The 24,338-nt window shown below is 49.9% G+C and overlaps 1 protein-coding gene across 2 annotated transcripts in view; it reads right to left on the reverse strand.

Annotated features, from left to right (window-relative positions):
• Window positions 1-24,338, reverse strand: part of PPP5C (protein phosphatase 5 catalytic subunit) — a 49,856-nt gene that overhangs the window by 20,038 nt on the left and 5,480 nt on the right. Inside the window, exons 1-7 of one of the 2 annotated variants that reach the window (XM_073322314.1) lie at window positions 18,969-19,071; window positions 11,445-11,686; window positions 9,825-9,972; window positions 5,589-5,710; window positions 5,097-5,162; window positions 2,387-2,485; window positions 322-427 (exon numbers count right to left, since the gene is read on the reverse strand). In XM_073322314.1, the coding sequence (XP_073178415.1) occupies window positions 322-427; window positions 2,387-2,485; window positions 5,097-5,162; window positions 5,589-5,710; window positions 9,825-9,972; window positions 11,445-11,686; window positions 18,969-19,026 (841 nt within the window). In that variant the 5' untranslated portion in view covers window positions 19,027-19,071. Of the gene's footprint in view, window positions 1-321; window positions 428-2,386; window positions 2,486-5,096; window positions 5,163-5,588; window positions 5,711-9,824; window positions 9,973-11,444; window positions 11,687-18,968; window positions 19,072-24,338 lie in introns of those variants that run through there. The other variant, XM_073322313.1, reaches the window with a different exon arrangement.

Here is a 24,338-nt window from a genome sequence, read left to right on the forward strand (position 1 = left end):
TGAGAGAGCTGGGAAAGGGGAGGAAAGGAGCAAAAGCCAGAGCATCCAGGGAATTCCACATTTCCATGATGATCCCCATGATCCTCTGCAGCTGGGGAATCTCAGAGACAGCAGGTGGATTTGGAGAAGCCAGCTTTGCTAAGAAGGAGAACTCCAGCTCTGGGTCTCTGCTGCAGCTTGGGGAAGCACCAGGAAAACAGCCAGCGAAGGGGACAGTTTGGGGAGCTCTTGCCCCGACTTGAGTACAAAGCAGAGCTCTCCAGTGGCTTATTCCCGCTGCCCCCCCACCCCCACCCCAAGGTGGGATGGGACTGCACTTACCACGGAGTAAGTGGAAATGATCCGGATACAGCAGCTTAAAACCGAACAGCGTTAATATCACTTCCACGGAGAAGGAGCCGCGGTCAACGAAATCCCCGTTGAATATCTGCCGAGGGGGCTGCGCTCAGGAAAACGGGCCCAGGCGTCACTCTGGGATGAAGAACACTGTGATCCACCTTAGGTACTTGTATGGCCCCCCCGACACCACCACAGTACTGGAGCAAGCAACCCTGGGATTTGCCATTTTACAGAACCAAAGCACAGAGAAGCTAATGGATTGGCTCAAGACCACACAGGGACTGCAGCCCTAGCCACTGGGCCAGCCTTCCTTCCCTCCCTTTCAGCACCTTTCCTCTCCCCAACGCCGCTTTCCCAGTCCCACCCAAAGGCCTGACAGATGGAGTGTGACCCCCCGCCGGCTTCTCTCCCCGGAAAGCATCTTAGAGACCCCCCTAGGACACCCCAGCTCCAGTGTTCCCTCTAATTTTTCCCACACATGTGAGGAACGAATTTTGTTACGTGCACCAATATGGAGGTGATGTGTGACACATCACCTCCAAACTGGTGCACATAACAAAATTCATGTGGAGGGGGTTTGGCGTGTGGGAGGGGGCTCGGGCAGAGGGCTGGGGTGCTGAGGACTCCGGCTGGGGGTGCGGGCTCTGGGGTGGGACTAGGGATGAGGGTTTGGGGTGCAGGCTCCCCCAGGGCTACAGTGGGGAGAGAGGACTCCCCCTCAGCAACACCTGGGCTGCGTGGGGAGAGGTGCTTCTCCCCTGGCCGCGGCAGGTCCAGGCCAGGGTTGGGTTGGGGGTCAGTGGAAGGGCTCCTCTCCCCACAGCCACAGCAGGTCTGGGGCCGGGGCTGGGTTGAGGCACCTCTCCCGCTGGCCGCGGCAGGTCCAGGGCTGGGCTGGGGTCAGGGCGCCTCTCCCCCAGCCGTGGCAGGTCCGGGGCTGGGCTGCGGCCAGCAGGGAGAGGCGCCTCTCCCCACCACAGCAGGGCTGGGGGAGAAGCATCTCTCCCCACCGCAGCCCTGAGCGCCTGCATGGCACTGCTGAGCAGCTGGGCAGCTTAGAGACAATTTAGCCCAGCACCACCAAGGTGTAGCTTTAACTCATTCCCCAAGCCCTCCGACTCAGGACTCATGCTCTGCTGTCAGGCTCAACAAAGCACGGCAGTCAGGAACAGGTCACTATGGGAGTATAATCTCTATGCCGGGGCTGGCAAACTTTTTGGTCTGAGGGCCGCATCGGGTTTTGGAAATTGTATGGAGGGCCGGCGGGGGGGGGGGGGGGGGGGAGGGGCTGTGCCTCCCCAAACAGCTAGGCATGGCCCGGCCTCCCGCCCCCTATTCCCCCCCCCACACACTTCTCGCCCCCTGACTGTCCTCCCGGGGATTTCTGCCCCATCCAACCCCCTCTGTTCCCTGTTGGCCCCCCTGGGACCCTTGCCCCCATTCAACCCCCCTGTTCCCCGCCCTCTGACCGCCCCAACCCCTATCCACACTTCCGCCCCCTGACCACCACCCCAAACTCCCCTGCCCTCTATTCAACCCCCGCTGCTCCCTGCCCCCTTACCGTGCTGCCTGGAGCATCGGTGGCTGGCGGCATTACCGCCGTGCCACCCAGCTGGAGCCAGCCACGCCACCACGCAGCACAGAGCACCGGGTCAGGCCGGGCACTGCAGATGCCCTGCCCCAGGAGCCTGCAACCCCACCGCCCAGAGCACTGCACCAGCTGAGGCTGCTGCGGAAGGGGGAACAGCAGGGGAGGGCCAGGGGCTAGCCTCCCGGGCCAGGAGCTCAGGGGCCGGGCAGGAGGGTCCTGCGGACCGGATGGGGCCTGCGGGCCATAGTTTGCCCACCTCTGCTCTATGCCGAGATCTCAATGGCAGTCAGGACCATTTCCCGCACAGTACAAATGGGGAAACCAAGGCACGGGGAGGGGAAACAATACATCCGAGCGCTGGAACAGAACCCAGGTCTGTCTCCTAGCCCTGTCACCTCCTGTTCCTAGAGAGCACACATCACATGCTAGATCAAAGGGGGAACCAGCAAAGGATACATATGGGTTCGTTTCAGACGGCAGCCCGTTCAGTTCAAATATATTCAGCAAGTCGTAATACTGCCCGTGGGTGTCTCCACACACGGTGACCTTCTCTGTCTGGGAGAGGCCGAAAGAGGAGAAGAGAAAAAGGAGAAGGAGACAGAAGAAAAGTAAAACCCAAGCCAGACAGAGCACCTCTCCCCATGCAGGATCCCAAAGCACTTTGCAAGAGTGGCTTCAGCCCACTGTGGACACACAGCCACCTCTGAGGTGGGACATGGCATCTGTTTATACTGGGATCCCTCACCCAGCACAGAAACTCAGCCACGTCTGGGGTGGAGCGTGGCAGCTGTTCATACAGTGATCATTTCCCCACACACGTCTGGAGGGGGCATGCCAGGTGTTTAAACAGGGACTGCTCACTGGTCTAATAATTGGGCCTACACATTTACCCTAATTGCAAGCTTAACTTTAAAAAGTGAGTATACGTTTAATAAACTATAACAACTGCTGATGGGAAAATGTGCCAAAGGGAGACAAAAGGACTGAATCGGTCTAAACCAAAATGCCTACTGATATAATTCAACAATTGTGTTAAGATCGTGCCTGGTAAACAAGTGTGGGACTGGAAATCAACAAACCAAAATTGGTGTGTCAGAAAACAGGCTGAATTGGATAAAATGATGAGAGGACAGACTATCCCACCCATCAAGCCCTTCCAGGGTCCTCCAAAAGAGACTTCGGGGGAGGAGAAAGCTGGCAGCATGGGAACAATTTACCAAGGGTCATGGTGGATTCTCCATCACCAAGTTTTAAATCCAGAGCGGCTGGTTTCTCAAAGGATCTGCTCAAGGAATGACTGTGGGGAAGTTCACTGGTGTGGGTTATGCAAGAGGTCGGACTAGATGATCAAAATGGAATCTATGAAACCGTGAGGCTGGCTGACTCAGACACATGCTTCACCATCATGGCTGCTACACCCACCATCTCCTTGGACCCTGGACTGTCTTCATCCCAATCCTGAGACATATCCTGAGCAGACCAGACCAGACGGAGGGAGCCAGATGATATCGTCACCTCCAGTAGCTCCAGCTAAATTCTGAATACTACCTGGGACATGAGACTTTGTCTCCTTCCTCCAATGTGCCCTTTTCCTTCCCTACCTTATTTCTTCTCTTTCCTGTCTCTCTCCATTTTCCTTCGGTCTAATAAGAGTCTGGCTTAGCTGGCCAACACTGTTGTAAGCCTGGGACCAGAAGGAGGCAGCCCAGAGGAAGGCCCTAAACAGCCCGATGCTGGTACAAGTTTGCCAGGTCTCAGAGTGGCTGATCAGACCGGGGGCTGGGCCTGAGTTTTTCCAGCAGTGAGGCTGCAAGTAAAAGTCAACCACAGACAGAAGCTGCCTTTTCTGTCTTTCCTCTTGTGGCTGTTTGTCTGGTCTCCTCTCATCTTTCAGACTTTAATAGCAGCCGCTCAAGCGCATTTCAACTAACTTTGTCTCTCTTCCCCCAAACGTATAGTAACTACCATCTTTAGTGCCAGTCTTTTAGATGTCAGAGACGGGGAGTTTCTTTCTAAAATCCGTCCAGCTAAAGGGAAAGGGAACAAGTGAGGCTGTTAAAATGAAAGCCTGACTTAATATTTTACATTTCAACCTCTTTTTCCTTATTTTCTGTATCCTGAATAAAAGACTAAAATGACGTTTAACAATGCACTTGCCATGGTGCTAAGCAGGCTGAGGTCCCCACAAGTTGTTTAACTCTGTTTAATGTTGGACAGCTGCAGGGCCAGGTTAATGCTTTTGACTCATTGGGCTCATATGTTCCATCTAAATTAATACATCCGTGGTGAAATGCAACCACCTCTGGGGTTGGACATGGCAGCTGATTAACAGGGCACAGTAACACTGCTCGCACTGAGGACACAAGGAGAATACTGGGTCCATTTTGACCAGCAGGAATTTAGGGAGACTGGATGGCTGAGGTAATAATCTTTTATTGGACCCCCTCATCTCTCGAATATCCTGGGACCAACACGGCTAGAACTACACTGAATCCAGGAATTTAGGGAGGCAGGTTGGAATTGCATGCCTGAATCTGTCCCAGACAACAACGATAACGACCCTAACTCTGGTGAAAAGGATCATGGGATCCCTCATCACGAGCCCAGCACATCACCATGCTGGGACAAGGAGGGAAGTATGTAACTCAAGGGGAAGAAAACGGCCTATTTCAAGCAACCCGGCCCCTTTGAGGGCTCTGACTCTGGTTACGACAGCAATGGGTGGATCAAAGAACAGACATGTCAGAGCCTCCCACTCCAATCCCAAAAGCCGTTGGACAGCTGCAAATGCTCTCAGATAAGGGCTGGACATGCAGTAAGGGATTCCCCCTCCCACTCCACTGCCTCATGCTGCAACAAGAGGCCATCCCAGCAGCTTAGCCAGCCAGGGATGGATCTCCGCTGGTCCAGAGCCCCATACAGGTTAGCTTGGCAAGCCCCAAGTTAGGTGAGGTCAGAGGTGGGAGGAGACATGGCATGGATTGAACAGCTGCTCATAGGCAGTGCTGGCATGCCATGGTTCGAATTACACCACAGACTGTTTTGGCCCCCAAGCAGCCTGAGGGGGGAGGGGAGATATGAAGCCACCGGAGCTTCTGCTCACCCAGTACTGCGGGTTTGGGATCCCAGGACCTGCCACCCCAAGGCTGCAGAGAAGGATACCCACCTCTTTTAACGTGGTTTCTACTAGAGTGGGGAGTTTGACGAGCACCTCCTTCACCTGCACCAAGATCTGCCCAAGGGGGAAAAGGAAGAGTTAGCAAAGGCAGGATGGGGCGGGAAATGAAGGACACAGCCCTATCTCCAGATGCAACAGGTCCCCGCCCTTTGCCAGCATCTTGCTGGCAAGTCCCTGGCCTTGCAAACAGCGGCCCCCCAACACACAGGGTGGAGAGTTCAGCTCCCAGCATGCAATGTGCCATCTTGATGACACGGAAGCACTGCAAGCTGGGACATGTAGTCTTTATGGCTCCCTCTATGTTACAAAGTGACACTGGCTGCAAGCCGGCTCCATTTTACACCCTGGACTCCTGTCGACCTGCCGCAGCAGTCTTTGCCACCCACAGCCGGGAAAGAGGATGCCAGCTCCTTCCGAAGAAAGGGCGAAGGATTCCACACATAAGCCTCCCGCCCTATAGCAGGGCAGGCAGGCAATTACCTGATAGGCACATTTTCTGTGGAGTTTCTTTTGATCCTTGTACCATTGCATTAACTCCTTCATGAACGCTAGCGTCACCTTCCCGTTGTCCAGCTTGGGGCCGCTGTACTCGTCCTCGATGGCTGACAGAAGCCGAGATGGGAGGAGAGCAGAAGCACTCGTTAGCAACAGGACGGCACCCAATAATCCAGAGCCCTGCGGGCACTGCCCACCCGCCTCCGCTGCTTACATGGGCTGCCCGCTTCCACCCAGCTGCACCCTACACATCCACAGCTGTACATGAATCCTCTCCTTCGTGCATGAGCTCCAAGTGCTTGGAGCCAAGACGTCCAAAGGCAGTGTCGTTAGGGCCTGATCCTGCCAGAGGCAGAGTCCCCTTGATTCACACTCCAGGGGGTGCTTGACACATCACGGGATGAAGCCCAATCGGCTCAAACAGGCCCTGGAACCAAAGACATTCATCTGACAGAGGGACAAGCCACTGACCAAAAAACCTCCATGAATTGTCCAGGGAAGCCTGGCAGAGGAGACTGAGCTGGGACAGGCAGAGAAGCGGATTAGGTGCGTGTTTTGGGCACTGGCGCTGCTCTCAGGTAGGAAGAACCGCAAGCACGAAGTTCTGCTGAGCTGAAATCAATACGTGGGCAGATGGGCCTGTAGCCATTTGCTTGGTAACGGCCGGCACATGGAATTTGTAAGCACTCCTCTCCCCTTTTCCCAAACGTTGAACAGCAGGGGGAATTAACCACTGGAACCAACTCCTGAGAGAAGGGGTGGATTCTCCATCTCGCAATAGCTTCAGGTCAAGACCGGATGCCTCTCCAGAAGGGTCGCTTAGCCTATCACAGGTTAAGGGGCTCAGCACAGGGGTAGTGGGATGGATGCTATACAGTAGATCAGACTAGATGCCCTAACAATCCCTCCTGGCAATAAAATCGAGGAATCTGTGCACCCAAATGGTCGGAATTTCAAGAGATCTCAGCACCCAGTAGTATGAGCTCTTCAGAAAATCTGGTTTAGGTGATGTTTTGCTACGATTCTTGAGTCATAAAATCATGTTTCCGTGCAATTTTTCAGCTGGAGGGCTATTTATAGACGCCCTGGAATCATTGCTTTAACAGCTCATCTTTTCCGAACGGCAGTCTCCTAGCTACTTATTGGCCTTTCCCCATGTTATTATTTGTCCGACTGTAGCACCTTGGAACCTCCTCCATTCACTCACTACAACAAGACAGGAATGCCGGTCCGATTCCAAACAGCATGTGCTGGATTTAAGCAAGCAGTGACTTTTTATTGTCCCGCATGACAATGTTCATTTATGGGTGAGGGATGTTAACCGCAGTTTGTGGAGTCAGCTGTGACTCAGAGAACCAAAAAGTCAACAGGCCAAGAGCCCCAATAAACCAGAGCTAATCCAGTGGCTCCTGGCCAGGAACAGCCGCCAGCAATACACGACAACACATCTAGTATCTACCGAAGACACCCTTAAAAGCAAAGAAGTGAAAAGGGGTGAAACCATCAGCTGCGTCCGGCCCCTTTATGCAGAAGAGCCAAGGTGGTGTAAAGGGGCCTAAACCCCCCCCAGATCCAGCCAGGCCAGGATTCTCCCTGGTGCAGGCACTGTGGAAGACAGCTGTAAGGCTGTCCGCAGAGGACCCTCTCACAAGCACTGGCATAAGGGGTGTGTTGGGGTCAGGACACGACCTATAGTGCTGTGACTTAGGCCCCCAGGACTATCTAAGATATGCTGGTGGGGCCTCTCCAGCCCCTGGAGCACCCCAAGATCGGGAGAGCAAAATGTGGCTTAAAGCCACCTTAGCGTCCCCCTACTCTCAGCTGTACCCTAGCGCTCAGCAGACCCCCACAAAGGCACCCCGAGTTTGTATCTTCTACTCCTCCAGCCAGACACCACCCACCACAGCCAATACACCACAGCCTTCGCGGTCATGTCTCACCCTCATCCCCCCAAACGCACCCTGTGAAGGACACAGTCAAGTCACGGATTGTAGAAATCTGGCGCACTCTGGTTGGAAGAGGACACACATTCCCCTCTTGCCATGCCGACTGACTGGGTTGACACAGGGCCAGGTTGACAAATCTAAGACCCTAGAATGTCTGTAAATAGCCTGGAGGCCAGGAGGCTACGAGGAAAAATGATTTGAGGGATTCATCAGAAAAAAGGGAAGAGCAAAGCCTAGCCACCTCACCTGCGTGGTGTGTGAAATAGATAGCTTTGATCCTAGAGCCTGGTTCCCCGAGCCACCAGGCTACCTGGGACTCTTCCTGAGACATCTGAAACATCAAGGGGAAGAGGGAGCCTTTTGCTCTTATAAATGAAGCAAATTTGATCTAAGTCGCTGACGGAAAACAGCCCACAATGCTCTTCTGACAGAACCCCTTTTTAAAAGCCTGGCATGGCACAGACTCCAAGGGGCTAACCAGCTTCCATCAGAGTTGGGAAGCCTGCATCCCTGCCACAGATGACGCAGGCCCCTCTGATACTAGCAGGAGAACGGGGAAGCGGGTTACAGCCCCCTGACTGGGACTTGGCAGAGCTGAGTTTAGTTCCTGCCTCCGCCACAAACTCGCCATGTAGTCTGAGGCAAGAATTTTCAGAAGTGACTAAGCAGGTTTTGATTAAATCAATAGGAGCTGGGTGGCTGGGTCCCTTAGGGCTGGGTTTTCAAAGATGTTTAGGAGCCTAAAGATGCAGCTAGGTGCTTAACAAAGGTGGGATTTTCCACAGTGCCTGGGCAGGTGAGGTGCCAAAACCCCCACTGATTTCACCTGCTTAGGTGCCTCTGAAAATCCCACTAGGTGCCAATCTGCCTCTTTAGGTGCTTAAATCCCTTTGAAAACCCACCCTAAGGGCTGAGGCTCTCGAGTCTCGATGACTTTGGATCTTTTAAAAATGGGATTATGGGGCTTTTGAAAGATTTATCCCTAATCTTTCTGGGCCTCAGCTCTTCATCTGTAAAACAAGGATAGCAATCCTTCCTTTTCCCCCACCTTATTTATTCAGATTGCAAGCTCTGGGAGGCAGGGACTGACTCACTGTGTACGTGCACTGCCTGGCAGAATGGGGGCGCTGATCCCCGGCACATGTTACTGTATAGATAGATTCAAAAACAACCGGGATCTCCCAGCTTCCAATCCTGGGTTTTAGTCATGAATCAGCACCCTTTGTGGTCAGGATAACACCACCCCAGGACAAACCTGCCCCAATCCTCTACCAGGATGCCAGAAGCACAGGGGAGAGCTCGGCTTTGTCGGAATCACACACACATATTCCTCTCCAGCAATGTCCTCGTAGTCTCATGCTGATCACATACACAAGGTGTGTCGCGTGAGATCATAGATTAAAACTACACAGAGCAGACAGGACACAGAAGCCAACTAGCTATTATACTAGGCCCAGAGCCCCACCTTTTGGTAGCTGTGTTCATGAGACGTGCATCATTGCATGAGGCAGTTATAGCAAGATATCCATGCAATAGGAAGCACGACCAGACCATAGTCTCCTCTGACCTCCTGTACACCACAGGCCAGAGTACTTCCCCCGTACTGAGCCTAATCACTTGCGTGTGACTGAGGCGTCTTCCAGCAAGGCATCTGGGCTGGACTGGGAGACATCAAGGGCTGGAGAACCCACCACTTCCCTGAGCTGATTGTTCCAGCGGTTAATCACCCGCACTGGTAAGCACTTGGCTCTGACTTCCAGCTGGAATTTCTCCGGCTTCCCCTGCCAGCCATCGGTCCCTGTTCTGCCTTTCTCCGCAGACATCTGAGCCCTTCATTTCGCTGGGATGTTCTCCCCTGGAAGGAGCTTAGAGACTGTAATCAAGTCACCTCTCAATCTTCTCTTGGATCAGCTACCCAGATCAAGCTCTGTCAGTCCCTGTCAGGCATTTCTCCAGCCCTCAGATTGGTTTCCTGACTCTTTTCTGCACCCTTGACAATTCTGCAAAGTCCTTTTTAAAATGCAGGCCCCAGAGCTGGACGCAGGATCCAGCGTCGGCTCGCCAAGGCCGGGTACAGAGGGAAAAGCACCTCCCCACCCCCACTCACTATCCCCATTTCAACATCCAAGGGTCCCATTAGCCCTCTGGGCCCCAGCGCTGCTCTGGGAGCTCGTGGTCACTGCCCCTCCCTCGAGCTAGCCAGTTCTCCCCCAGCACCCCTGGGGGATCCATGTGACCAGAGAAGCCAGGCCCAGAGCCCCGCAGCCCAACTCACTCATGCTCTCTATGTCCAGGGAGTCAACCACGGAGCGTTTGTGCTCATCACTGGCGATGGCGCGCTCGAACGCCTTCTGCTTCACAATCTTGTTGCACTCCTGATACTTCATCTTGGCATCTTTGTCGTTTGGCTTCACCTTCACCACCTGGAAGGGAGAGAGCAGAGCACAGAGCCCATCACAGGCCAGTGTCAGGCAGGAAGGAGAAACGGAGGGAAAGGAAGACAAAAGGGCATGACAAGGAGAGGCCCGGGGAAGTGCGAGACTTGGCATTAGGCTGGGAGGCAGGACTCCTGGGTCCTATCCCCAGCTCTGGGAGGGGAGTGGGGCCTAATGCTTAGAGCAGGGCAGGCTGGGAGTCAGGACTCCTGGGTTCCCCTAGCTCTGTAATGCTGGGCACATCACTTAGTCTCCCCCATTGAAAACACAGTGACCTTAATAGGCACCGTCATTACTGTTTGAGGGAGGTGGGGTCTGTGCCCTACCTAGTGGCACTATAAAGCTACTGGATGAGGTCATGGAGGGATCTCCATCAGAGTAAGCCCGGTGCCCATTCTGTGAAGGAGAAGCAGAGATCCATGGTATTTAGGAAGCACCAGGCACACGCTACCAATGCCCACAGGGTACAGTTAGCCAAGCCCTCACTATGTGGTAATCCTGCTCCCGCCATGGGCCACCGGCCCAACATCCCTCCGGGAGATTTCACAGACACCCGGGAGCCCACGTCTCCTGCATGGCAATGCAGCCAGTGCCAGGATCTGTTGCATCCTTTCTAAACCAGCCCCCAGACACAGTATGGCAGGAGCGGGTCCCCTGACAAAGTCCACAGCTATTCGGGCTGTCCCAGTGGACCCTGGGCTCAGGGTGTCATTGATCTAGAGCTTTGAAAGCACAGCAATAATGGGACTGAAATGAACCGTAATGGCTTGGACAGGAATTTACATCCCACGATGGCTGATTCCAGATTCCCAACTCCGGTCGCCAAAGGGAGAGGGGGAAAATGCGATTCCAGCCAGCTGGACGGGAGCATCATAGTGGTGTCTTACTGCAGCCCACCGCCCTGCAGTGAGCAGGGCTGGCTGAGAGCGCTGCAGGTGGTGAAAAACAGCCCCAAGCTCCACATTATGCAGCACCAAGCCCAGCCAGAAGCTAAGACAGGGAGCGTGGCCGTGGGCACAGCATGCTACGCGGGGCCCTGCTTTCAGCTGCATGGGCTGGCAGGGGTGAAACTTGAGTAGGTGGAACCTGGACACACATGGGTCGGAAGCTAGGGGGCTGTTTTTATGGATATCACCACACCTTTGTGTCCCAAACGATGGGATCTCTACTTTTCCCCAGGAAGACAGTTCTACAGTCTAGCCGGCCTGACCGATGTGAAACATTCCCCAGGACAGGAGCTAAAGATCCCTTTGTTCAGTTCATCCTAGTCCTACCTGTCTCCTGCCCTGTTTCGACCCATCACCCTCCTGGGTGCAGACGCCCTCTGCTCTCAGCTGCACCCAGGTGAGCTCACCAACCAAATGTTGGCAAAGGCAGAACTCAAGCCAGAGTGTTGCAAAGCCGGAGAGGACCATGGCGCTGCCGCTGGATTCCCCGCAGAGTGTCCCGCTCGCACTCACCGTCTCGTAGTCACGCAGGGCGGCCTTGAACTTGCCCAGGGCCATGTTGCTGGTAGCCCGCCGGTAGTAGCCTTTGATGTACTTCTTGTCCAGCTCGATGGCCTTGGTGGCGTCGGCCAGTGCGTAGCCATAGCACTCTGTCCGCAGGTAGGCCAGGCTGCGGTTGCCATAGTAGATGGCATTGGCAGGGTTCAGGTCGATGGCCTCGCTGTAATATTTCACAGCATTCTCGTAGTTCTTGCCTGGGGGAAGCAGAGCAGAGATGGGAGGTCAGCAGGCTCCGGGATGTCCAGGACCGAGCAGCACTGGGGGACCCAGGAGCATTTTGAGGGGGTAACAGATGCATTCGGGGCAGCAACAGCAGCAGGAGGCAGCCTACAGCTCTGGGCTGTTCCCGAGCTCTCTCTGACGCGCCAGTCAGGATCGAGGGCACGAGTCAGCAGAACTGAGGTTCCCCTCACCTCCCCCAGCTTAGCAGTGACAGTGCAGGGCACTCTCCCCCTACTCTCCACAGGGCACTGCCAGCTACCTCCCCAGCAGTGCCAGCCAGGCCTTCCAGAGGGGGTGAGCCTGCCCCAGCCATGGTAAGCCAGCAGGGCCCCTTTCCCACTCCTGCAGCGCCTCCCCATGTGGCACCTAGGGGTCCAACGTAAGCCCCAGCGCACATGACAGCCCTCAGGCACCATGGGCTCCCCTGCACCTCTACAGAGCTCAAGCTGTCCCCCTAGAGGCTGGTCCCCAACCCCCAGCAATTTTGCCAGAATGTGGCCAGGGGCCTCTCCCCGCCTTGAAGCGGAGCCGCACTCAGCAGCAGGTTGGGATTGGCCTAGCCCCACAGTGCTACATCAAAGGCCCAGAGAGGAAGGCAGAGCCTATAAAGCCTTCATCCGCCCCCAGCCCCCTCAGAGAGGCGTTCTGAGGTACAGTGGAGTAGAGAGAGAGAGCCTGGAGCACGGGGCCTGGGGCAAGACCTAAGGCATGAACCACAGTCAGCAAAGCCAGGCCGTGCTAGAAGCCAAAGGCAGAACCTGTTATAGAGCAAACGCTTGCTTACAAGTTCACCGTCCGGTACCTGAACTTGGCAAAGGCACAGCTAGCATGGCTGAGAGCCAGGTGCTCCTGAGTACTAGGCCCTGGGTGTTCGTGTAAACACATCCCAGAAGGCCCTAGCCCAGGTCCACCCCAATGGAGCATAAGATAAGATGGTTTAACAGAAGCAATGAATAGGGATGTTTTGTCCGAGACATCAGCAGCAAGGTACAAGGGGAGGTAACAAACAGATGTCAGGAAGCAAGGAAGGTGGTATGGAAGAAATGGTTTGTTTTCCGTACAAATATCAATGTACCAACCCCGGATTCTGTGTGCTGGCTTAGGGGACAACTTGACGTTGAATGTGCTGGTACCTTGTCACGAGCATACAAGCAGTGCACCCAGAGAACAACTGGGTTTTAGTAATTCCACAGCAACGACGACATTTATTGGTGAGCTGGATATGTGACTCTCTTGTAGGGGGACACCCCAAGTTAGAATCATAGAATATCAGGGTTGGAAGGGACCTCAGGAGGTCATCTAGTACAACCCCCTGCTCAAAGCAGGACCAATCCCCAATTAAATCATCCCAGCCAGGGCTTTGTCAAGCCTGACCTTAAAAACTTCTAAGGAAGGAGATTCTACCACCTCCCTAGGTAAAGCAGTCCAGTGTTTCACCACCCTCCTAGTGAAAAAGTTTTTCCTAATATCCAACCTAAACCTCCCCCACTGCAACTTGAGACCATTACTCCTTGTCCTGTCCTCTTCTACCCCTGAGAATAGTCTAGAATCATCCTCTCTGGAACCACCTCTCAGGTAGTTGAAAGCAGCTATCAAATCCCCCCTCATTCTTCTCTTCTGCAGACTAAACAATCCCAGTTCCCTCAGCCTCTCCTCATAAGTCATGTGTTCCAGACCCCTAATCATTTTTGTTGCCCTTCGCTGGACTCTTTCCAATTTATCCACATCCTTCTTGTAGTGTGGGGCCCAAAACTGGACACAATACTCCAGATGAGGCCCCACCAATGTCAAATAGAGGGGAACGATCACGTCCCTCGATCTGCTCGCTATGCCCCTACTTATACATCCCAAAATGCCATTGGCCTTCTTGGCAACAAGGGCACACTGCTGACTCATACCCAGCTTCTCGTCCACTGTCACCCCAGGTCCTTTTCCGCAGAACTGCTGCCTAGCCATTCGGTCCCTAGTCTGTAGCTGTGCATTGGGTTCTTCCATCCTAAGTGCAGGACCCTGCACTTATCCTTATTGAACCTCATCAGATTTCTTTTGGCCCAATCCTCCAATTTGTCTAGGTCCCTCTGTATCCTATCCCTGCCCTCCAGCGTATCTACCACTCCTCCCAGTTTAGTATCATCCGCAAATTTGCTGAGAGTGCAATCCACACCATCCTCCAGATCATTTATGAAGATATTGAACAAAACCGGCCCCAGGACCGACCCCTGGGGCACTCCACTTGACACCGGCTGCCAACAAGACATGGAGCCATTGATCACTACCTGATGAGCCCGACAATCTAGCCAACTTTCTACCCACCTTATAGTGCATTCATCCAGCCCATACTTCTTTAACTTGCTGACAAGAATACTGTGGGAGACCGTGTCAAAAGATTTGCTAAAGTCAAGAAACAATACATCCACTGCTTTCCCTTCATCCACAGAACCAGTAATCTCATCATAGAAGGTGATTAGTCAGGCATGACCTTCCCTTGGTGAATCCATGCTGACTGTTCCTGATCACTTTCCTCTCATGTAAGTGCTTCAGGATTGATTCTTGGAGGACCGGCTCCATGGTTTTTCCGGTGACTGAAGTGAGGCTGACTGGCCTGTAGTTCCCAGGATCCTCCTTCTTCCCTTTTTTAAAGATTGGCACTACATTAGCCTTTTTCCAGTCATCCGGGACTTCCCCCGTTCGCCAAGAGTTGTCAAAGATAATGGCCAATGGCTCTGCAATCACAGCTGCCAATTCCTTTAGCACTCTCGGATGCAACTCGTCCGGCCCTATGGACCTGTGCACGTCCAGCTTTTCTAAATAGTCCCTAACCACCTCTTTCTCCACAGAGGGCTGGCCATCTATTCCCCATGTTGTGATGCCCAGCGCAGCAGTCTGGGAGCTGACCTTGTTAGTGAAGACAGAGGCAAAAAAAGCATTGAGTACATTAGCTTTTTCCACATCCTCTGTCACTAGGTTGCCTCCCTCATTCATTAAGGGGTCCACACTTTCCTTGGCTTTCTTCTTGTTGCCAACATACCTGAAGAAACCCTTCTTGTTACTCTTGACATCTCTCGCTAGCTGCAGCTCCAGGTGCGATTTGGCCCTCCTGATTTCATTCCTACATTCCTACAAGTTAGAAGAAGCTATAGAAAAACTTTAAAAGGTAGGCTGGTGGCCAAGGATAAGGGAAGACATGAAAATGCACACACACCACTGCTTAAACATGTGCAAAACAAGATCCTGCACAACGAAAAAGAAGAGGTGAGCTAATGCATCAGGCTTCGAAAGGGCTGTTCCAAAGCCTGCAGGTGAATTTTGTAGGGCCACTGCCTATAACGTCTAGGAAGAACTGATTTTGTTTATCATTGTGGATAGTTTCAGTTAGTGGGCGGAGGCATTCCCCGCAAGAAAGGAAGGTAGCCATGTCACTGCAAAGCCTTAATGAGAGAAGTATTTCCTAGATGGGGTTTACCTCACTGACTATTCTATATAATTCTAATAATGGGCCAGCATTTATTGGATATGTGTACCAAAGCATGGGCGCTCAGGCTGGTATTCCCTTACCATTGCATATCACCCTCAGGCCAGACGACAAGTAGAAAGAATGAATAAATCTCTTAAAATTGAGTTATCTAAGGTACGTAATGAACTAGGCACAAATTGGGATCCGGATTTCACATGGGTGCTCATGAGAATCTGTAGTTGTCCAAACCGTATGACTGGGCTTAGCCCACATAAAATACTGTTCGGAAGGCCTAGGCCTGGATGGGAAAATCTATTATATCCCCCAGATTGGGAAGCCATAGCAGCACTGGCCACAAAAACCTGGATAAATAGTCTTAAATATTGACTGGGCACGGTCCAGGGGTCAGCCACAAAAAGTGAATCAAGTCTTTGATGAAAGCAGTGGCAAACAGGGGATCAACTAATGGTTAAAACTGTCCCATCACCCAAAAAGAAATTGAATAGCACGGTCCACATCAGACTATAAATAAACTGGGACCATTGCCGTACCTGGTCGAAAGAGAGAACCAACCTTGGTAGAAATACGCCACGCAGATAAAGGAGTTCAGGGCCTAAACTGTATGTTACATCTCTTAGTCTGTAAAAAAAGCACATCTCAAAAGATAACTGTCTATAAGTATAACGGAATCTTTTCAAATTGGCATGGAGTTTTATTAAATTTGGACATACGGGCCGTATCGGTTCCCCAGGCATTAACACAAGTAACCTGGAATCAAATGACAACCTTTGAATTAAGTAGGCCTTATCCTGTCAAACAGTTAACTGGAAAAGAATGAATACAATGGAAAATAGACAAGTACTAACTATTTGGTGAAACAATAGATACACATCAATATGGAAAATGGACCATAACAGGGTTCAAAAAAGAATTAGATAAAATTCATGGAGGATAGGTCCATCAATGGCTATTAGCCAGGATGGGCAGGGATGGTGACTCTAGCCTCTGTTTGCCAGAAGCTGGGAATGGGTGACAGGGGATGGATCACTTGATGATGACCTGTTCTGTTCATTCCCTCTGGGGCACCTGGCACTAGCCACTGTCGGAAGGCAGGATACTGGGCTAGATGGACCTTTGTTCTGACCCAGTAGGGACATTCTTATGTTCTTATGGAACAGGAAGGAAAGAAAATACTCTGGATGCTGGGCCCAAAGGTTCGATGGACAAGTGCGGGGCCTATAATCCAACCATATCCTAGATTTATTTTATTTTTTTTTAATTGAAAATCCCATGACAAAGGATGAAATTTTGTTTGAATTGGATGTGGACTGCTGGCAGGAGAATGGCCTTTGCAATAAAACCAGTGGTGCCCTTTCCAATGTACCTCAGTCAAATAAGGTTTACAATACATACAATTATGCTGCTTAAAAAAAACAACCCAAAAAGTGATTGTTTTTGTTTTCACAGGTCATGAAATTAATCTGGATACGAGGACTGCTGAGTGTAGTGGTAGTGATCCAATGTGCAGAGGGACTGGCTAACACCCAAAGACTAAACCAGACACGTTTTGTGATAAAAGGATTTGAATGGAAATTTCAAATAATCCCATTGTACTGGAAGCGGCCAGCCAAGCTCATCCTGCAGGAACTGTTCTAAATGTAGTATGTGAAACAGAAAGACGACTGTAGTCGGGCTACATCATCGAAGAGCGGCCGTGGGGCCGGCAGCCAGGACCCCAAGCGCGGGGCTGGCAGCAGAGCCCCACACCCAGGCCAGCAGCCAAGTTCCGGGTGTGGGGCGGTAGCGGGGAGCCTGGGCCTGGGGTGGAAGCTGGGATGCCGGGCGTGGGTGGCAGTGGAGCCCCGCGTAAAACGTGGGGGTGCTGCAGCACCCCCCCCCGCATTCTTAATTCCCTGCCTCTGTGAACTCCTTAACAGTTAACGTTTAACCAAGAGAATTTTAATAGGTTCAACTGTTACTATTTTTAAACCCCATTTACATCCCTAGCCATTATCCGTACTTTAGCTCCCAACACTGACTCAGCTGTTACAGAAAACGCTGACACACCTGCAATTAATATCCCCATTGTACCTGAATCCCCACTAGCTAAGGAAAAGGAAGTAGGAATTCAGGAGAGGGAACAAGTCTCAGTTACAACACATCAAAGAGTGGAACGTTCGATTACAGAAAAAGTAGAGGATAACCTTACTTTGCCACATAATATTAAATCATACCCACATGAGAAGGCTGATGTAGCAGTTGATTGCTTTAAAGCAGTCAACCCAGTAACGAACCACGTGGAAGGAATCATTAAAACATACAGGGCCTTGGCAGACAGAGTAACTATTATCAACGTAGAGGATAAGTGTAGTACATCCATTTGTATTAATTATCTCCAGGCTTTATACACAAGAACTTGGGCAACATCTCCAGGTATTAGCAAATGTATTTATCATGTGTGGCCATAACTGTGGTACCGTGGTACCAATCTTATCCCCGCAACTTAGCCTACCACTATCACTGCTCCATCAGTGGAAGGCCCACATTTGCAACCATGGCCAGAATCGGGCATCTTCCTACATCCTATCACTGAGTACCTGGTGGAAGATGCGGGATAGATGGATGTGCCACTCAAATTAAATTTCACCAGTATGGCTATGCACATGCAATGTCCCCACTAACATGACTGGTTTGATACAGAGATTAGGGTACAGTTACAATATTGGAAAGGTTTTCAAAATCCTTTAATGAAGCAACAAGGATGGGAAAAGAGAAGTGTCATGGACACAGTGTTGGGAGGCTCAAGCCTCGGCATGTCTGTATGGAATACAGGAGATACTGAAAACCTAAATCTAAAAATGAACAGCATCATCAATGGGGTAGGAGGAAAGGCAGTAAAAACTGGGCGACATATTCGCCTATTGCCTAATCAACACGCAATAACCATTGATAACATACATTTGATTGCTCAAAGGTTTGAATACCTCAACACCACTATCCTTTCAATGACTTATTCCTGGGGGAATTCTGCACCAAAAAAATAAAAATTCTGCACACAATATTTTTAAATTCTGCATATTCTTTTTCAAATTAACGCAATATAATCAAGCTGGTTTCAATTATTTTGGTAATTTATTTAAACTATAGTACAATGGATGGAGAATGGGAGTGGGGAGCACTGGAAGAAATCTCCAAATCCCCTGTGTCTAACAGTAATATAGCTAGTATTGACCATTTACTTCTAGTTATTAGTCAACAAATACATGCAGCCATATGCTCAGTGTTACATCACAGGAAACTGAAGAGCAAGTGAGGGCTGGGGACTCAAACTCACCATTTATACTGGCTACTGACCATCTCCAAAAAGGTCAGTAGCAAACAGTTCACAGAGCACATTTTGATAGGAATTTTTTTCAGTCCAAAAATGTAGACCAGTTCTAATCAGTGAAGCACCACAAGCATTTAAAAGGCCATACTCTGGCAATGTAAAGAAGCCTTAAAATGTTTACACCTGTTTATACTCCTGGGGGAATTCACTAAGAACAATGGAAACAATTCACTAAACAGGCAGGCTGCTACATTCTGCTCTGCCTGAGAGAACAGAGCCTGCCTACCCCATGCTTACCTCTTCAGAACCACCCCCAAAGCCCTGCCGTTCCATGCCAAGCGTGCTGCAATAGCAAGCGAGAGGGACAGCATCTCTTTCTCTCTCTCACCCACGCATGACTGCCCAGCCTCCCCCCTCACCTGGTGGTGATTTACATTTCGACCAGCTGCTCTGGGTGCCCAAACCGACCTACCTGCACTGCCGGGGAGGGAGCACATGACCACTCTTGCAGCTTCCCTTTGCTTCCCCATCAGAAGTCATTTTTCTGCGGGGAAGCAAAGAAATCTTCAGGACCATGAATTCTGCATGCATGCAGTGACGCAAAATTCCCCCAGGAGTAAATGATCAATAGTTTGGAAAATAATTATGTTTCATTGGCAGTGGCTTGGGTAACCTATGGAGACAGTGTAATTGAAATAATCAAACATGGGTTGTTACATATAAGGCTACAAAAATGGCCCCGCTTATTAAATGGCACAGCTTTTATAAAACAGATACAGGAAAAAGAAAAAGAATATTACCCCAGATTTCTTACAATTTGCTAAATCTGATCGGGTAGATTCCTAGACAGTCGTAAGAAGAGTAAAAATATTCAAATTATGATGGCTATTCCAAGGTGGACCCACGCTCCAGTAAAGGTACCTTACGCGAACAGTGTAGGAACCTTACTAAACAACACTTATGTGCAATCCTATCGTAGTGTGCCAGGGTGGATTTGATTTAAATCAAACTGATTTAAATTATGATTTAAATCACCAGTCAGAAAGACTCAATTTAATCATGCATTTCTACATACAAGTGCATTCTCGTTGGTTGTTATAACCGTAATACATATTCTTCACAGACAGGAACTTCATTAAAATATTCCCAGACTGGGTCTCTTTTACGGCCTGCTGCCATTATAGGTTTTCCCTTCTAGTGAGAGAATGGTATGGTAGATCTCAAATCAATGAAGGCTACACTCAGAAAGACCTCAAGACTTCTGGATTATGCTGCTCAAACAGTTTCATTTTCGTTTCTACTGCCTGTCCCTCCCTTCTCACATTTATCTCCAGACTTCTTCTCCTTGTCCAGATCTATTCCGCCCCCAACAATCTTCTATCCATTGAACTTTTTGAAACTTTGCACTTTTAGAGAGAGGTAAAGGATTGACTCTGTGTACATAAATCTGCAGAGAGACAATAGGGTTGAGGTCTGTTATTTCTCACCTCTATATTATTTATTTTATATCATTTTTGCTGTTAACAAGCATGTTATCTGTGGAGACGCAACCCCACAGTTTGAGAACAGCAAAACTAAGCATCTCTGATGGTAGCTTGAGAAGCACTGATCTAGAAGATATCTGATGTGGAGGACTGGCAATTTTTTTTTTCCAATGTGCGCGCAGACCAGCAGCCGATGGCTCGCAGACCAGCACCAGTCCGCGAACCACCACTTTGAGTAACACTGTTCTAGACGGAGCACTGAGTCCCATTGGGTAGATAGAAAGATTAATCTAAATAATCTATACAGAAGCCCCTGAAACCCCAGAAGATTGGGTCCCTAATCCATGAACTATTGGAACTCATATACAAAACTTTTCTTAAACATTACATGAATATATTGTCTCATGCTACAGAATTAGAATTTATAATCCCTATTCCATGATGAGACATCTTTGGGCTATAATATATCTTAATTAAAACTATTTTTAGATAGGTTTTTTCCTCAAAAAGCATTTTATCAAAAAAAATCCAATTTAAATAAAAAAAATCTGATTTTTTTATTTTTTTAAATAATTGATTTTTATCCACCCAGGTGTGCACCTGGTGACAGAAATAGATTCTGAAATCAACCAGGCTGGCTGCACAAAGCTGGAGGTAGCTGTGTGAATGCTACACGACTATTGACATTAACAGTACAAAAAATGGCTGGCCTTAACTGGCACAGAAAGAATTGGTCAAGGATTTGGTTTGTGCATTGGGAGTCTAATTTCACAATGTATGAACAAACCTGTCCTGGATTCTGCGTAAAGGTCACAAACACAATCCAAATCGGAATTCATTCTTTCTGGCCAACCAGTGGCATGAACACCATCACTGAACTCATCACTCTTCCCAATAACATAAATGATCTAGCAACCAGGTTATTTCCCACCACTATGCAATTACATTTAAATATACAGGACTCAGAAGCACAAACCAAGGAAGCTTTGGTACCCATAGCTAATCTAATTCAACAACAATTAGAGGAGATAGGGTACAAGAGGAGGTGGAAACACCTTGGTGGGCCCTGCCACGTCCCTTCACATCCTATAGTCAGAACACGGCCTAAATCTTATGATTGTGCAGGCAGTAGCACTAATTACCCTAATTGGACTGTGCTATTGTATCCGTTACCAAATGAAAAAGGCAAAATTACAGCAGCAGATTGGAAAAGGATTGGCTTGGCTTGGCTATTAAAGTCATGGTAATGGATGAGGGTTAGATACTTATAATCACACAACCATGGAGGATTACTAGGTATCCTTATGTTATTCAATATGTTATTTTATAATCAACTATGAGCATTATATGCGGTGTTACTTATTTCAGAGCAACAGCCGTGTTAGTCTGTATTCGCAAAAAGAAAAGGAGGACTTGTGGCACCTTCGAGAATAAATTGGTTAGTCTCTAAGGTGTTACTTATATCACACATAAATTACGCATATATTATTTATATATAAACTATTTTTTTAGGTACAGGAACTCCTCACTTAACGTTGTAGTTATGTTCCTGAAAAATGCGACTTTAAGTGAAACGATGTTAAGCGAATCCAATTTCCCCATAAGAATTAATGTAAATGCGAGGGGGGAAGGAGGAGGTTCCAGGGAAATTTTTTTCACCAGACAAAAGACTATATTATATTACACACACACACACACAGTATAAGTTTTAAACAAACAATTTAATACTGGTACACAGCAGTGATGATTGTGAAGCTTGGTTGAGCTGGTGAAGTCAGAGGGTGGGATATTTCCCAGGGAATGCCTTACTGCAAAATGGTGAACTAGCCCTCAAGGGTTAACTCGGTGTTAATGTAGCCTGGCACTCTACAAGGTAGAAGGAATGAAGGGAGGGGAGATAGCATAGCAGACAGAGACACACACAGTGCGTGTGTGTGAGAGAGATGTGCATTTCCCCTTTAACTATGTTGATCCCTGTCTTAAGTACACTGCCTTGTTAATTAGATCAGCAAGCTGAGACCCACCTCAGCTGCTGCATCCATCATGTGTCCCCCTGCTCTATGGCAGATGGGGTAAGCGGGGTGCAGGAGCAGGGGGTAGGGAGACACCCTGACATTAGCCCCCTCTTCCTCCCCTGTGCCCCCCTCACCCCCCGCACAGCAAGCAGGAGGCTGCACAGCAACAGGAGGCTCAGGGAGCAGTTCCAAGGCAGAGGGCAGGAGCAGCACATGACAGTGGGGGAGGGACAGCTGAATTTCTGGCAATTGATAGCCTGTTGGGCAGCAGCTGCACAGGAAACTTAGGGAGCGGGGAGCTGATAGGGGGAGCTGCTACAGGGGCTGCTGATCCACCCTAGTTCCAAGCCCCGCACCAGTTAGCTCCACCGGGCTGCTCTTCCTGCAAGCAGTGGACAAAGCAGGTGGCTGCCAAACAAGTTAGAAGGGAGCATTGCACAACTTTGAACGAGCATGTTCCCTAATTGATCAGCAACTTAACAAGGAAACAACCTTAACCGGGACGACTTTAAGTGAAAAAAGAAAAGGAGGACTTGTGGCACCTTAGAGACTAACCAATTTATTTGAGCATAAGCTTTCATGAGCTACAGCTCACTTCATCAGATGCAAGCAGTAGAAAATACAGTGGGGAGATTTTATATATGCAGATACAGACTAATACGGCTACTACTTTGAAACCTGACTTTAAGTGAGGAGTTTCTGTACATGGAAGCATCTCCCAAAGCTCAATCATAAAACTACAGCCTTCAATCAAAGTCCCAGACCTAACATTCCCAGGCCCACCATAAGGGACTAAGAAAAAATTGGAAACGAAAAATCTGTCTACCAGTTGTATGTGGGAATGTGCAGACCAAAGGACAGATGGGACATGAATATGTGGATGGGAACGTAAGGTATAGCCATATAACAGTGTTTAGCCCACTGGCTCATCTTCAGTCCACGCATTATGCTTTTCTGGGATGATGAGTACACATCCTCCCCATAGAAAGACAAAAAGCAGGGGAATGTAATAGAGAGAGCCTGGAGCATGGGGCCTGGGGCAAGACCTAAGGCATGAACCACAGTCAGCAAAGCCAGGCCATGCTAGGAGCCAAAGTCAGGCCCTGTCATCACAGAGACACTTGCTTACAAGTTCACCATTTGGCACATGAACTTGGCAAAGGCACAGCTAGCGTGGCTAAGACACAGGCACTCCTAAGAACTAGGCACTGGATGTTCATGTACACACATCCCAGAAGTGAAGACTCACTCAGGTCCGCCCCAACCGAGCACAAGATAAGATGGTTTGACAGAAGTGATGAATAGGGATGTTTTGTCCGAGGCATCAGCAGCAATGTACAAGGGGAGGTAACAAACTGATGTGAGGAAGAATGGAAGGTGGTATGTAAGAAGTTGTTTGTTTCATCACATAAAGATCGAGGTACCACCCCTTGATTCTTTGTACTGGCTTAAGGGATGACTTGACGTTGAATGTGCTGGTACCTTGTCACAAGCATACATGCAGTGCACCCGTGCAGCGTATGGGATGCTGATAACATGCTTTAAGACAATAAACTTAGCCGAGTCTTTCTGCCACTGACACGAGCCTGCGGTCTTTCAGGGTACCACTGTTGAGGTCTGCTGAATCAATTATCTACGCAGGGCTGGGACAGCCTATGGAGAAAACTCACATGTTCACCAACTGACAACATACAGAGCCCCTCACATGCTGACCGCTTCGGCCCAGAGAGATCAGGCTGAAGTCACTGAACAGGCCCCCCAAAATACTCTGCAGAGCCTGGACAGCCCAGAGTTGGACTCAAAGCCTGGAGATTGTCCCCCTTGCTGAGGACTAGGCACCCAGCTCCTTCTCCCCCAATAGAGCCCTGGCTGACTGCTGCTTTCCCACAGGACACAGCAGCTGCTGTATTTGGAACATTCGCTCACTGGCTGGCACCATGTTCTACATGGAGCAATCCGGCATGGACAGATCCCCCGCCTCCACACCCATCACCTTTTAAATGAGGTCACTGATCAACATAGAAGTCACTGAAATCAGGGAAGGGCACAAGCTGCTAGATCCCACTGAATCCAGCACAGAGCTCCGGCCCAGACTGTCCCTTCACTACGGTGATTCCCCCAGGGCTTTGTCCAGTCCTGATATAATTTCCTAGCCTTCCTGGGGTTGAGATCCAGGAAACTTCTCCCTGATATTCACCCCTTGCTTTGCTTCATCCCCTTGTATTGCAGTAATGTTCTCTGCAACTGATGCAACTAGGTCATTATGTATCGCCCCCCACCTGTCGTCATTTGGCCAAACTAGGCAAGTTTCTCTCTCTTGGCCTTTCCCTATAAATCCGTTCC

The sequence above is a fragment of the Lepidochelys kempii genome, chromosome 23 (assembly GCF_965140265.1).
Source record: "Lepidochelys kempii isolate rLepKem1 chromosome 23, rLepKem1.hap2, whole genome shotgun sequence".
Classification (NCBI taxonomy): Eukaryota; Metazoa; Chordata; order Testudines; family Cheloniidae; genus Lepidochelys; species Lepidochelys kempii.